This window comes from Chenopodium album, chromosome 21 (genome assembly GCF_948465745.1).
Source record: "Chenopodium album chromosome 21, dcCheAlbu1.1, whole genome shotgun sequence".
Taxonomy (NCBI): domain Eukaryota; kingdom Viridiplantae; phylum Streptophyta; class Magnoliopsida; order Caryophyllales; family Amaranthaceae; genus Chenopodium; species Chenopodium album.
Window position 1 is genome coordinate 34343692 of NC_137854.1, and position 14426 is coordinate 34358117.

The 14426-nt window shown below is 30.7% G+C and overlaps 1 protein-coding gene across 1 annotated transcript; it reads left to right on the plus strand.

Moving 5' to 3' along the window:
• The first annotated feature begins 3078 nt into the window (after positions 1-3078).
• Positions 3079-3681, plus strand: LOC145603115 (uncharacterized). The gene has a single exon (XM_081659247.1). The coding sequence runs from the start codon at positions 3079-3081 to the stop codon at positions 3679-3681; it is 603 nt and encodes a 200-aa protein (XP_081515373.1).
• Positions 3682-14426: the final 10745 nt, after the last annotated feature.

The following is a 14426-nucleotide window of genomic DNA, read 5'->3' on the forward strand; positions in this document are numbered from 1 at the left end:
ATTGCCTAATACGTTTAAGATATGGTATTGATTATATACTTAACTAAAAATACCACCGAAATCTATCTACAATGTACTATGTATAGAAGTTGAAATACATAGTGAATAATAGTGATGGTTATGGTATTCTCTAACTTTGTTCTTTACAAAATAAAACGACTCTCAATTTTAATGTATATTACCTAGCTAATAATTAGTCCGCATATAAGTACGAATAGAGTAAAAATTTAAAATAAATATATTTCTATAATTATATTGATCACCATATAGTTCGGAGCCGGTAAGGTTGCATGAATCTAATCCGTCACTTTACCTTATCATAGGACACTTTACCATATCATAGGATAGGCAACAACTTCATAAACACATGCAATTTGGTCATGTCACTATTGATGAATTTATTGGCAGACATAAAAGGGTAAGATCAACATAACAGGCACATAACTTTTCTTGCTTCTTGTTTACTGAATTGCTTTGGCTAAGAATAGTAAAATGTCAATGAGTAAAAAATGTCATGCATATATATAACTAAGCTTAATGTGACAAAGTTCAATGTTTCTTAAAGTATATATATATCACATGATCTTTGCTTATAAAAGTATAAGTTCACCTGGTCAATTTTGGTACACAATTTTTGTGACAAGAATTGTCTAGAGGAAAAGTATTTAAATGATATTGAAAATGGAAAATTGATGTGGCTTACTAAAATGGTGGGGTTATCTTAGGATCCTAAAATTAGAGATTAGATTAGATCAAATCAATCAACCAACCCACCCACCTAGCCAACTTAATCCAAATTATCATCCCTTATTTATAAAATTAATTACTATTAAAAAAAAAAAACCCTTATATTCTTCCACATGTCAATGACAACATACTCACTACTCTAATTTGGAATTTTTCTCTTATAAAGAAGAAAGCAATTTGAATATGATTGAAAAGATTAGATGATGAAGGAGATAGGAAGAAAGAAAAATTATAAATAAAAATTCTAATTTAATATATAAAAAATAAAATAAAATAGAATAGAGTGGGAATTGATAGAGTATGGGAAACCTATTGGTGGACTATTTCCACCAATCAAAGAAAAAGATCTAATCAAGAGAGACAATAGAATAAACAACATAATCTAATTAGTTTAATTTGTTTTCTCATGTCCTAAATAAAGCTAAAACTAAAGATGGGGTCCAACAAGAACAACTGTCCAACAAAAATAACTTTGTTTCAATTTCAATAATAATAGTTGATGACTTGATTCACCTATAAACATATGCTTTTTATTTGGGTATATTATATGGGTTTTGCCTGCTCTAAGAAGATATGCTGAGATCTTAACGAAGACCTCCTAAATTGTAATTTATTACTTTACAATTATAATATAAAGTGTACTACTATATAATTATGATGCTTACATCATTTGCCCACTTCTTAATATTCCTTAGCTTGGTTGTAGCAACTACTCTGCTCTTCCAAGAGCTTTTATCACATTCATGGTCATAAATTTATAGATAAACATCTTCAAGTTGCTCTCTTTGTTAATTTATTTATTTAAAATAGAGTTACTTAGATGTGAATCTTTCTATTAAATTTAGGGTTTTGAATATATTAATTCGACCCAAAGTTCTAATTGAGAAACCGAAAAATAAATTGATTAAAAGTTCCCTAAAAAACAAGTTGTATGTACAACATAGAAGTTCATTTGACCTAATTAGTTAACCGACCTGATCATAGGTTTCGCTCGGTCGAGTAATCAAGTATAGTTATTTGACCCATAATTCTAACCAAGAACACAAAAACTGAAACATTTTTTTATCCAAAATGATCTATTATTACGACATACGTATAAGTTTATCTGATATGATTAATTAATTTTGCAATTATCGCTCTTAAATATAATTATCTATTAATTCGGTTCAAAACCCTAGTCCAAAACCCTAATAAAATTATACTTTAAAGTGTTTTGATCCAAAAGCTACTCATAAATAAACAAACCAACTTCATCCAACTTGATCTATCGATTTGACAGGTCTAGACATTGTGTTTGATTAGTTCAATGAAGCTTCATCTAGAGCTGAATAATCACACCTTCTACAGAAGTATAGGTTAAAATAATATGCATCATTTTTGAAGCTACATAGTGGATGGGACTAGAGACCAAATTAAAGTAGATGTTTATTAATTAATCAATTAAATTAATTATTAAACAATTAAATTAATTATTAAAGTAAGTAGCTAGCATATATTAATTAATTTCAGATTTATGTATATCATATTATAATAAGCTTTTCGGTAGATGGCATTATATCATGACTCCACTAGCTTGTTAGTTGGTCAAGATATATATAATTAATTTTTAATTACATTGTTAAGTACAGTATGCTAGATTTGTTACAGACCAACAGGAACCTTAAACTATAAACCAGGGTGATTACATCCCCATCTTTCTTTGACTTCTCTATATAATATGATTATTTTATTACCATTCTCACATCTTTAAACATGGAATATTAGCTTATATTATTCCACATGATGTCCCATAATTGCAAGTTTAATCAATTCATAATTATAATGCTTATCTACCATAATTCTTCTTAATTATTAAACCAACTGAATCTCTTTTGATAGTGAAAGTTAGAGGTGTATCTATTATTTTATACAAAAGTTTCAATTTTTTTTCCTTAGATTATAAATTAACTATATAATATACCATTTTGCATGCATACATGAGCTTCCCTTATATGACTTTTTGTTTTTTTTTTCCTACCTTCCTCTTATCATTATTTTTTTAAAATTGACCTTTGCTATTCATGTCAATTAAACTAACATAAGGTGTGTTTGCTTGTGATGCAACGCATCGTCGAAACCGGCCCGTAAGTAGTCCTATATAAGGAAGGTTATACCAAAGGACAAACAACACCAAATTAGTGAAACAACAAAAAAAAAAAACACTAATCATACTTTCCTTTGTTATTTTGTTACACCCCAAAAAAAAAATCTAATAACATGGAGAGTAGTCCATATTGTGTAGAAAAGAAGCTAAAACTATTCGGGTTTGAAGTCGATTTATACAAAAATCCCATGAACATAAACGAACACGAAGAAAGTACGAATTCATCCAACACAATCTCCTCTGGTTCTAATAAAAAAGAAAACCAGGGTGATCGTGAAAGAAGCTCATCCGTAAACAACAACAACATTGAGATCGAAATCGGAAAGAAATTCGAGTGTCAATATTGTTACAAAGAATTTGCAAATTCTCAAGCATTAGGTGGCCATCAAAATGCCCATAAAAAGGAGAGGATGAAGAAGAAGAGGCTTCAACTACAAGCTCGAAAAGCGAGTATTAATTTTTACCTTCAACCATACCAACAAAAAAACAATAATTCTTCTTTATGGTACTTTGATCCTAAATCTTACTATCATGCACCAGCTGAAAATCATTTTTCACTATATGAAGAATCTCAGATTAGCTTCGGCCCGTTTGATTATCAACACGAACATGAACACGAACACGAACACGAACACGACCATCAGAAGCCGAGGGCAGCGGCGGCTTTCCAGCAGTTCACGGTAACGCATGGTGGCAGCAGGTGCACTTCAGAAAATAGTAGTCCTGTTGTAGTGAAACCTGTTACAAAAAAAAGCTGTAAATCTTTGGATCTTCAATTAGGGCTTATTTAGCTTAGATTCTAATGTTGTTATCAAAAGCTCTCCTAGAGCTGGGTAACTTTTATGAATTCTTTGCATTTTTCTTAATCATAGGTTAATATATATATCATATTAATTTTTTTTGAAACATATATCATATTAATTCATATACTTAGTTTTTTCAAAGATTGCCAGCTTCAATTTTTTTATTTTATTTTTTTATTTAGTTAGTTATTTTTTTTTTTCATCTTAGTTTTGATTTCTTCATGTACAAAAGTATATAAAATGAAATTAATATTTTTCCCTGCCTTTCATGAATAGATATACTCATTTCCGTATTACACAATCTCCACTAACGCATAATTTTGATTATTCTTATAATCAATTACTATATACTCCAATAATGCATAATTTTGATTATTATTAGTATTATAATCAATTACTATATACTCCAATAATGCATAACTTTTTTTTTGAAGGAAGGCAATAATGCATAATTTTGATTAGTAGTATATATTAATAGTTTTTTTTTTTTTTTTTTTTTTTTTTTTTTTTTTTTTTTTTTTTTTTGGTTGTAAACTATACATTGAAATGAATCTAACCTAGATTTCAAATGATTATGTTTTACATTGTATATAGTTTCCTAAACAGTACACAATCAATGGTAGGAAAAATAAAAATATTTGACCACATAAATAGTAAATGTGTAGTCATCTAGAATATTGAGAAAATGAGTAGGCCCTGTTCTCTTTATCTTAAAAAACTAATATTAAGTAAAAATAATTTCAATTCAGTAAAAATAAGTTCAGTTCAGTAAAAATAATTTCATAAGTAAAAATAAGTTCAGTTCAGCAAAAATAATTTCAGTTCAGTAAAAATAAGTTCAGTTTAGTAAAAATAATTTAAGCTCAATAAAAATCAGTAACTTCAAAGAAGAAATATAACATGGAATCAGTAAAATTAATTTCAATTCAGCAAAAATAATTTCAATTCAGTAAAAATAATTTCAGCTCAGTAAATATAATTAAAGTTCAGCAAAAATAATTTCAGTTCAGTAAAAATAATTTCAGTTTAGCAAAAAAAATGGGTGAAGAGAACGGGCCTTATCTTAAAGAAGAATTATAATAGAAAATCAGTAAAAATAATTTCAGTTCAGCAAAAATAATTTAAGTTCAGTAAAATTAATTTAAGTTCAGTAAAAATAATTTAAGTTTAGCAAACATAATTTTGTTTCAGTAAAAAAAATTTCAATTCAACAAAAATAAGGTGAAGAGAACGGAGCCTTATGAAGGGAATCCAATATGGCATGCAGTATTATTATTAGTTTAGCTAGGTTCGTTCATCATCTATGATGCCGAATGGTTGATTAGAAGCTAAGGCAAGGCTTGTAATTATTTATATATATAATCTATATATTCGTACTCTATATTTCAATGATTATATATAAAAAATCTATATAGTCGCACTACCATATAGTAATTGTAAGGAAGAATCCAATGATTTTAATCAGCTTGTTCACCGTACCCGCTAAATATGTACAAATAATGGTACAAAGTACAATGAATAATTATATAGTGTTATTTATTTTTTTTTTTTTTTTTTGAAACCAAATAATTATAGTAGTATATGTAGTTAGTTTAGTTTGCACCCTTCAATTAATTACTCCACATGGTGTAATGTTCGTTAAGATGAGTTACCTTTTAGATATCTATGATTTGTACAAATAATCGATGATTTGTACTATCATTATAACGTTTGTCGAGGTTGATTATCAATTATCAAATACTTATAATTTTGTTACACTAAATAATAAAACAAAATGATGACTTAGCTTGATATAAAAGAGATAAAATATTCTACGTAAACATCGTTGAACTAGGGATGGAAATTGGGAGCTAAAAGCAGGTAGAAACCTAGATTCACACCCAATGCACCACTCATGTGGATATCCACTACTCGCTTTTACTCGTTTTTTACCCTCCTACCTAATAACATTTGTTTAACAAATTTCATATAAATATGTTATTTTTCCATCTCTAAATTGTTGTAAAGTCATAATTTAATAGTATATTATACAAGGTAGTAGTCAATTTGTGATAAAGTAATAAAAGTAGAAATAAGTTACCGGGTAACTAAGAGGGTAGGCGGGGAACTGCGCGGTTAGGTGGGTAGTTAGGCGGGTAGACGGGTAATAGACGGATATAGTATGGCATCAAATCCACCACCTATCTGTTACCCAACATGGCTGGTGGGTGTGACTTTTATACTCATAGCCGTTTACTTACCCACTAAAATTAGATCCATACCCGCTTCAACAGGGACAAATGTGGTGCAAAATCCGCATTTTTATACCAACCTACCATCCCTTCCTTGAACCATTTTATTATTATACCCCCTAAGTTAAGAAATACTCTGAAACTGTGTTATTGTCGCAATTTCTTATAATTAAACACTTACTAGTCTAGTCTATTTCTCTAGTATTATGAGTTATGATCAATTTAGGAACTAAAGGAAGTAAAAATAGTAAAAATCATATAGCACGGAATGAGCTATGGCCTATGGCCCATGTTAAACATAAAACTGAAGCCCACGATCGACACATAGTCGCGTGCATACTCTGCCAAACTATTCGCAACTAGCATGTTGGTGTCACAAGGAGCCTTCAACACCGAGCTAGCTCACAATGCCTATATTCACAAAAGAGTTGTTTTACTAGGCTAAGTGTGCTACAAATTTGGCTAAGTAAGAGAAGTAAGATGCTCATAATAGATTTTAAAGGAATGCTTTGATTGCTTGAGAGAAATTACAAATGTGTTGGCTAAATGTACAAATGAATGGGATGGCCTATTTACAGGCATCCAAGCTCTACCCTAAGTTTCTAGAGAAATCCTAACCTCCTCAAATGGAGGGTTCTAGACTACCCTTTTCTACACTACTCTAGAACGTTCTCACCTCCAAATGAACATACACACAAGGAGGTTTCTACATCCTTTCCTAGCTTGAATGTCCAAGACAACCCTAGATTATTCTAAAATGTAAAACACTTATGTACATGAATAGAAGACCTTAGACACTTCTACTATGTACATGAAGACCCTTGAATATTCTAGAGAGATCCCCTCTAGAATACTCCATCAAAAGAACACTTTGGAGAAGCCTGGAACCTTCTAGAAGCATCTCACGTTTTCTGGACTGCCCAAACTCATACCTTGGGACCTCATTTCGGAAAACCGACACCACCATGGTCTTCCTTGGCCTAAAATATGGTGGACCCTTAAATTTGAGCCCATTTGAAGCCCATTAGCCCATCCAAATGGCCCATTATTATGTTACCGTCAAGTGGGTGTTCACTAGAATAACAAGGCACCCGCAATATAAAGCTCTATAGCGGGAAGTGCTTAGTTGAGCAACAATGCAAGCCCCCTGGCCTCGATTGTTGCCTTGTTGCCTAGTGGCCCTATTGACACGCCATCCTTAGTGTGGGAGATGACCCGTGACATATAGCACACTTGCCTATAGGGGTGTTCGTTCGATTTTCGGTTTGGATTTAGCCCAAATCCAATCCGATCCGAAATATAATTCGGTTTTAAAATTTTCAATACGATGCGATCCGAATTACTCTTCTAATCCAAACCGAATTAAAATTCGGTTATTTGGCTCCGATCTGAAAATCCGAATTAAAATTTTTATTTTTAGCATCTATTAGACTCATACAATAATGAAAATAAATACAAATGCAATTATAATAATCACATTTGTCCAAGCCATAATATTACAAATCTTTAAAATAGACATGATTATATAAAATAAATTGTTCAATACTAACCAATACTAGTACACCACTACACCTATAAGGAAACACCATTACAACAATAACATCAAGAACCAATTAGGCAAATATCAGTAGCAAGTAAAAACTTTCACCATGTTAGAGCCACTAACTTTCAACAGTAGGTACTAGGTAGCTAGCAGCAACAACTTAAGACAGCAAGTAGTCCATATTTGAGTCATATTCATACATGCTTAATTTTATAATTCAGTTTTCGGTTTAGTTTGGATCCGATTAGGGTCAATCTGATCCGATCCGAAAATCTGAATTTTCAAAAAACCTCAATTTGATTCGATCCGATTTAAAGTTCGGATCCGATTCGAATTGATAATTCGGTTTGGATTGGATTGGATTTTGGTTTTAATCTGAATTATGGACACCCCTACTTGCCTAGAGTAATAGCTTCACTTTTGTCATCCTCCAACGACCTTCGTAAGACAACTACTCAATCACTCTCATGCATGTATGCGAGCTTTAGTCAAACCCTTTCGTGTATCATTCTCCTATGAGCTACCTAGCGAGCTTTAGCTGGCTAACTCATTCATGAGTATGTACTGTATAACAGATTCATGGTATATTTCAACAAGATATAAAGTAATTATTTTAGAACATAGAAATTGCATAGTTATTTGAGTCCCATTTGCTTATCTTTCGACTGTAGTTTAATTAATGTAACAGAACAGAATCGCTAAAATAGAGTTAGTGTACATTTAATAAAAGTTTTTTGGACACTAAAGTATTAGCTTAAGTAGATTCTACTGAAATATAATTAGAATGGGGAAGGAAGAGCATTAAGTTCAATTTGCAAGATAGTGGAAAAAGGGCTAATTAAAAGAAGGATGAAGTCTCAACCAATCATAGTCAATTTTTTTAATCCTAAGTTTTTCCTTCGTACATTTTAGGGATTGTGGAGGTTAAAACCGTAAAATTGCCGGCCACTTTTAGTGTTACAAAAGTGATTAATTATGCTTATATTAGATGTGGCATGTATCATATTGTTTGAATTAAAGAATACCACATGCATGAAAGAGTCTAGTAAACGAGTACAAGTTTTCGAAATATATAATACTTATACTCCGTTGTATATATCTCTAAGTACTACGGAGTATATATTGTTGACTTACAAACATAACAAAGAAGGCAAGAAACGGGTAAATACTAGTTTCTCTTATTGATTAACAAGAGATGTATCTCAAGAGGGCATATTTGTAATTTCAGACAATAAGTTAGGGTTAATATTGTAATTTGTCTAAGAAAATAAAGAATTGCAGCAGAAAACTAGAGGTTTAATGGAGGTATCAACCACTTTTAATGGAGAATGAAGCAGCTTCAATGGTGTAATCGAAGCTCGCGAATATCTTTAATGGATAAGAACGACAACCTTATCCTTTTGGGGTTAACCATGCCATTATTTTTCTATATTTTCTTAGGGTTTTCGTTTTAATTAGGCGGCGAAGCCGCCGGAAATATGGAGGTGAAACGGTGGTGAAACGATCTTCTTCAATGGAGGTGAAACGATCTGCTTCAATGGAGGTGATCGAGGCGCTGGCTTGCGATCTGCTTCAATGAAGGATATAGAAAAGCAGTGTGATTCACGAAGTAGACAACCCAGATGAGGGGGGAAGTGGAATACAGATAACTAAAAGTACAGCAAAATAATATTAAAATATTAAAATAATTGATTTATTTACTAAAGTGCCATTTTGAGAAACAAAGTTGTTAATCAATAAGAGCAACTAGGGCGAGCCCGCAAGAAACCATCAAATATTATTATTCCTAAGAGCATTTTCTTAAATAAGTTTTTTTTATAATAATATAACGTACTTTACGGCACAAATTTAAAATGATATGTGTAAACAAAATCCATGATATGTGATTTTTTTCTACCAAATATGAGACGGTGATGGAAGCAAATACCCCAATTGTCAGAATATGGATCTTAACAAAAATCAGAATAATTTGACATTCATAAATTATACAATTAGTAGTAATAGTAATACCACCTTTTCAATAGACGTCGAGAAATAGTACTTGTGCCTCTTCTCGTGAGCCAGAAAACAAAGCTAAATCATTGTCTTTTCAGAGATTCTTACTAAATTACATTAATCGATTAAGTAGTTATTAGTTTATTACGAGTAATTTTCTGAAATAGCATGGATTAAGTAATTTAGTGTTGGGTTATTCTCCCCAAATTAGTTAGTTAAGTAATATTACTTATGTTGTTAGTAATATTTGTAGTTGTAAGAAAGAAAAGAAAATGAAAAAATAAAAGAGTGAATGCATGCTTGTTTTGGACGGTTGGGACTTGAAGTCCAATTGTTGTGGCAGAAGGTTTTTTAAGAAACCTTGATTTTGTGACTTGCATTTATTTAGCAAGTAGGTGGAAGCTTGCTTGTGTACGTGAGAAGCTTGGTGAGTTGTGTTGAAGAAGCCAAGGAGGATGAGCATTATAAATAGAAGTGTACCAAGCAAGTTGTGTGTGTGTGTGAAAGAGCCACACCACCGTGAAGAAGAGTGGAGCTAGCAAAATGTAGTAGCTAGCAATTGAGAGTATAAACAGTGAGTGCATCTCCATGTGAAGGAGTGTACAATAGCTGTAGTAGTGAGGGAGGAACAGACGAGAGGCAAACACAATATTAGTGTGAGGGGTATTTTAGGATTAGTATAAGTACCAATGTGAAGGGTACTTACTGTAGACTATTCTAAAATACATTGTATCTAATATTGTAATTGTAGTGGTGGTCATTGTACTCCCTTAATTATTGCTAGTGAAGTTGTTTCGTCCGTAAAGATCCGGACCGTGGTTTTTTCCCTTATTGAGAAGGGGTTTTCCACGTAAAATCTTGTGTGTTGTTTTTCATTGTTGTTCCGTATTTTATTATTTTTCCGATATTGTGTTTATCTGTTGCTCCGTCCCCAACATTTAGTACCCTTTATCATTAACTAGTATGCCATGTTATTTAAATTGTACTCTGAACTACATATACATATTGATCAATTGATCTCCGCGTCCTTATAGTCCACTAATAAGTAGACCCACTCTAAGCACGGACTAGCATATATACACTCAGGCACCTGGCCTTCTTTGATGAGAGATCGGGTATACTATACAACCTATAGCCCCTTTCCTCCGGATCAGCTTAGGCTGGCTAGCAGCCTTCTACCTGATGCTTTCTTTTCCCCGGATCAATATACAATGAAGAAAGAACTAAGTGGATTCTTCCTAAGAGAGGCCAATCCTTCACCTCCTTAGCATTTAGGAGACAATGAGGGTACACCAATATCATGTTTTAATTTTAGTCTTTCTTAGGGTGCGTTCTATACATACTTTAATTTGATTCTAAACTTATTATTTCTATACATACATAAACCAAGATTTCACTTTAAATTAATTAACCTTATTATATCTAAACTTATCTATTTTTCTTTTTTTAAATTAGTGAAAAAAAAAAGAACATTATTGGTCCTTAATGTATATGCTTCGAGATATATATATATAAGTGGAAAAAAGTAATTAATATATTAGATTCAAGTATGCCAGGTCTTGTTGTTGGAATATGTATGATACTGCGCATTATTTTGTACTATGTATTTATTTCTTCATTATTTAGACGTAGTTGTCACTTGTCACACTTGACACATAGTTAAATTAGTTCAAATTCATTACACCATGCATCAGATTCACTATGATGGATGTTGATAATTTGTTATGCACTTATGCTTTTCATCACGTACTAATTTTAAGATCAATAAATTCACATAAGCTAAACTTGGAATCTACAAATACAAATAAGTTTGGTCAAGAAGTGAAATAAGCATATACTCCTTTGTTGTAAGAGACCTCTTAATTATTCTTAGACGAAGAAATATACACACATCAATAAATTAATATATGCATGCATGTATGTTATGACCAACTCATTATTGTTTAAGATATGACAATTAATCATATACGTAGTATATGATATATCTATGGGATGAGAATTTAAACATAGAATAAAGCTAGCTTAGGAAACTTTATTGTTCATAAATTAATTTCAAATGTGTTTAACTACCTCAACATGTATAATTTTTCAAGTGGAACACTAGATGAAGACATACTCCTGTTCAATTTAACCAGCACATCACCTTTTACACATAAAGAGGTTATGTGAGAATTTGTTGATAGATTACTAGATATTGGTTATTAATTGAAAAGTGAATACGAAGTATAATATTTATGTACACATACATACAGAGAAAATTGTGATAATTTTTTTTTTTTTTTTTTTTTTTTTTTTTTTTTTTTGAAGAAAAAAATGTGATAATTTGATATTAGATTACTAGTTACTTATATAGTAATTTTTTCTTCTGATACGTTAGGAATCCCCCTTGTAAAAAGAGCTTCCTAATATAAGTACTATAAGTTTCTAACCTTTTCAAAAAAAAATATACTGAAAATTTTAATTGAAAAGTAGATACGGAGTATGATATTTACGTACTCATATAGAGGTTAATGTGATAATCTGTTGTACGGAGTATGATGTAAGATAGTGAAACACTGAATAAAATCTTGAGACAGAGAGATAAGTAAATTGCCATGTCAAGATACTATACGTAACAACAAAGAATAAAAACTCGTTCAACACCCAAATTACTTGCAACGCCTAGATAAACTAACAGTAATAACTTGTATGATCAAGATTAATCATTAAATTAATACTTTGTATAGAGACAAAGGTAATCATTTTGGTAACCGATCAAAACTTCGCCTTATTATAATCATGATGGTATAAAAAATTAACAATCTTTTCAACAAATATATTTTTCTTCATACTATATTATACTTCAAGAACAAGATCCTATAAACAATAAGAGATTAATCTTACAAGAAACTACTACGTTTAAACATATGCAGTCATCAAGAATCCATAAACTTCTAATTATATGATGATGAAAGATTATTAGTATTCTAGAATATGAAAATAAATTATTTGAAATTTGACTGGTCAACACAATTACATGTACATTCTTAATAGTACAATACTTTGTATAATACTTCGTATTTGACATTTTCTGCGACATTGCATCCAAAAAAAAAAGACGATACTACAAGTTGATGAAGAATCAAGCACATCGACTTAATCAAATGATACACACCTGTATATATATATAATTGCACACCCCCTCAACTTTCTAGCTAATACATTAGTATTAAACATTAATTATTGGTGGAATCACATGCTTTTTGCTACTAATAATTCAAATAACATTGACGGACCTTTTTTTTTTTTTTTTGCTAATACATTTGACTGACTATGTTATACAAAATTATATACTTATTAAGTAGTTAGTAGGGTACAGGATTTAATTAAGCATATAATGACTATATATAAGGCCGGTTTGGGATTCAACTAAACAAAAACTATGTATGCTAATAAAAAATTGTTGAAGTGTATTACCACAAGTAAGTGTCTCACATTGGTTGAAGAAGAGAGAGCTAAACACTTTATAAGGCTAAGGGGCTACTTCTCTTATTGTCATATGGTTTTGGGATGGAACCTCCTTCGAACTTGTGAAGTGGACTCTCTCTTGGATTGTGGGTACGGCCTAGGCCCGCGCTTAACAAAAATACTCCCTTTATTGATAAATACTTGTATGTGTTGAGCATATTGATATATCGTCTCAAAGTTCATATGTTTGAGAATGTACCACGGTTATACTCGTACTCTATATATATTATGCTTATGTTATGTAATAATAATTGTCATTTCTTCCTTCCCTTTCAAACGTTTAATTTTGTTAAACTAAATCAAGATTTACACATATAGAGGGCTAAGATGATCCTTGAGGCCTAAAATGACCCCTTAAACCTTAACAAAACATTTTTCGGCACGTAAATCGAGGATAAAATTAAACTGGGTGGCAATTAACAAGTTATTAGTATTTTTGAGCTGTAATTTGCAAAATTTTAATGGCTACAATTTGCAAAACATAAACTTTAAATAGCTGCAATTAACAAATTTTTCTTTTAATTTGATCAGAAAATTTTCTTTTATTAGCTATTTATTTTTGCATTAGTTAAGAAAGGAGAGAAATTAAAGTCGACACACGAGAATTTTGCCACGAGTTATTGTCTAACATTTTTTTTTTGGTTAAGGGGGTAGCAATATTCAATTAGTCAATTATGCAATGCATGTATTATATATTAACATTACTTAACAATTGTTTGAGTTTTTTTAATTTAATTATTTTTTCTAAGATAGTATATTCAATTAGTTAATTATGCAATAATGTACTATATTAACTCTAGAGGAATTAATATATTATAACAAAAGTACAGTAGATGATCAATGAATGTTATAATACACAACTATATATGTACTCTTTCTTTGTTTAATATTTTGATTTTGTTCTGATTGATTATGGAGTTTTATAATGTATTTCACTAAATCATTTGAAAATTCAATTTGGTAGAAGTGGAATGAAATTTTCTTAGTAGGTGGGAATTATCAAATTCCTAGAAGCAGTCAACTAATCAAAAATAATAGATTTGGATTAAAGTTATATTAACACGTTAAATTAGTGAGATTTGATATTAAAGATTATTCTGTATTCATGCAATTCCTTCTTACTTAAAAAATTCCACCGAAAAGTTACAGAATAGACAAAGGCTAAAACCAGCAATAATGATATATAGTTTTCATGTCGAGTTCAGTTTGAATTATTGACAATTTTTAAGTACACTTACAAAAGATGCAACAATAATAACGTTGTTAATACTATTTATTTTATGGAGGGGTTGTTAATGCTTCTTTATTATAATCATCATCACTACTACATTGGATATTTATATCATCAGTAGATTCAATATAGACAAGAAACGAATCGAAACACTATTTATTTATGTTATCGTCGCATTAATAATAAGAATATATTAGAGATACCTCCATGTTAATATTATGTTGCT

Coding starts and splice junctions, on each gene's coding strand:
- LOC145603115 (XM_081659247.1), top strand. CDS start 3,079: ATGAACATAAACGAACACGAAGAAAGTACGAATTCATCCAACACAATC.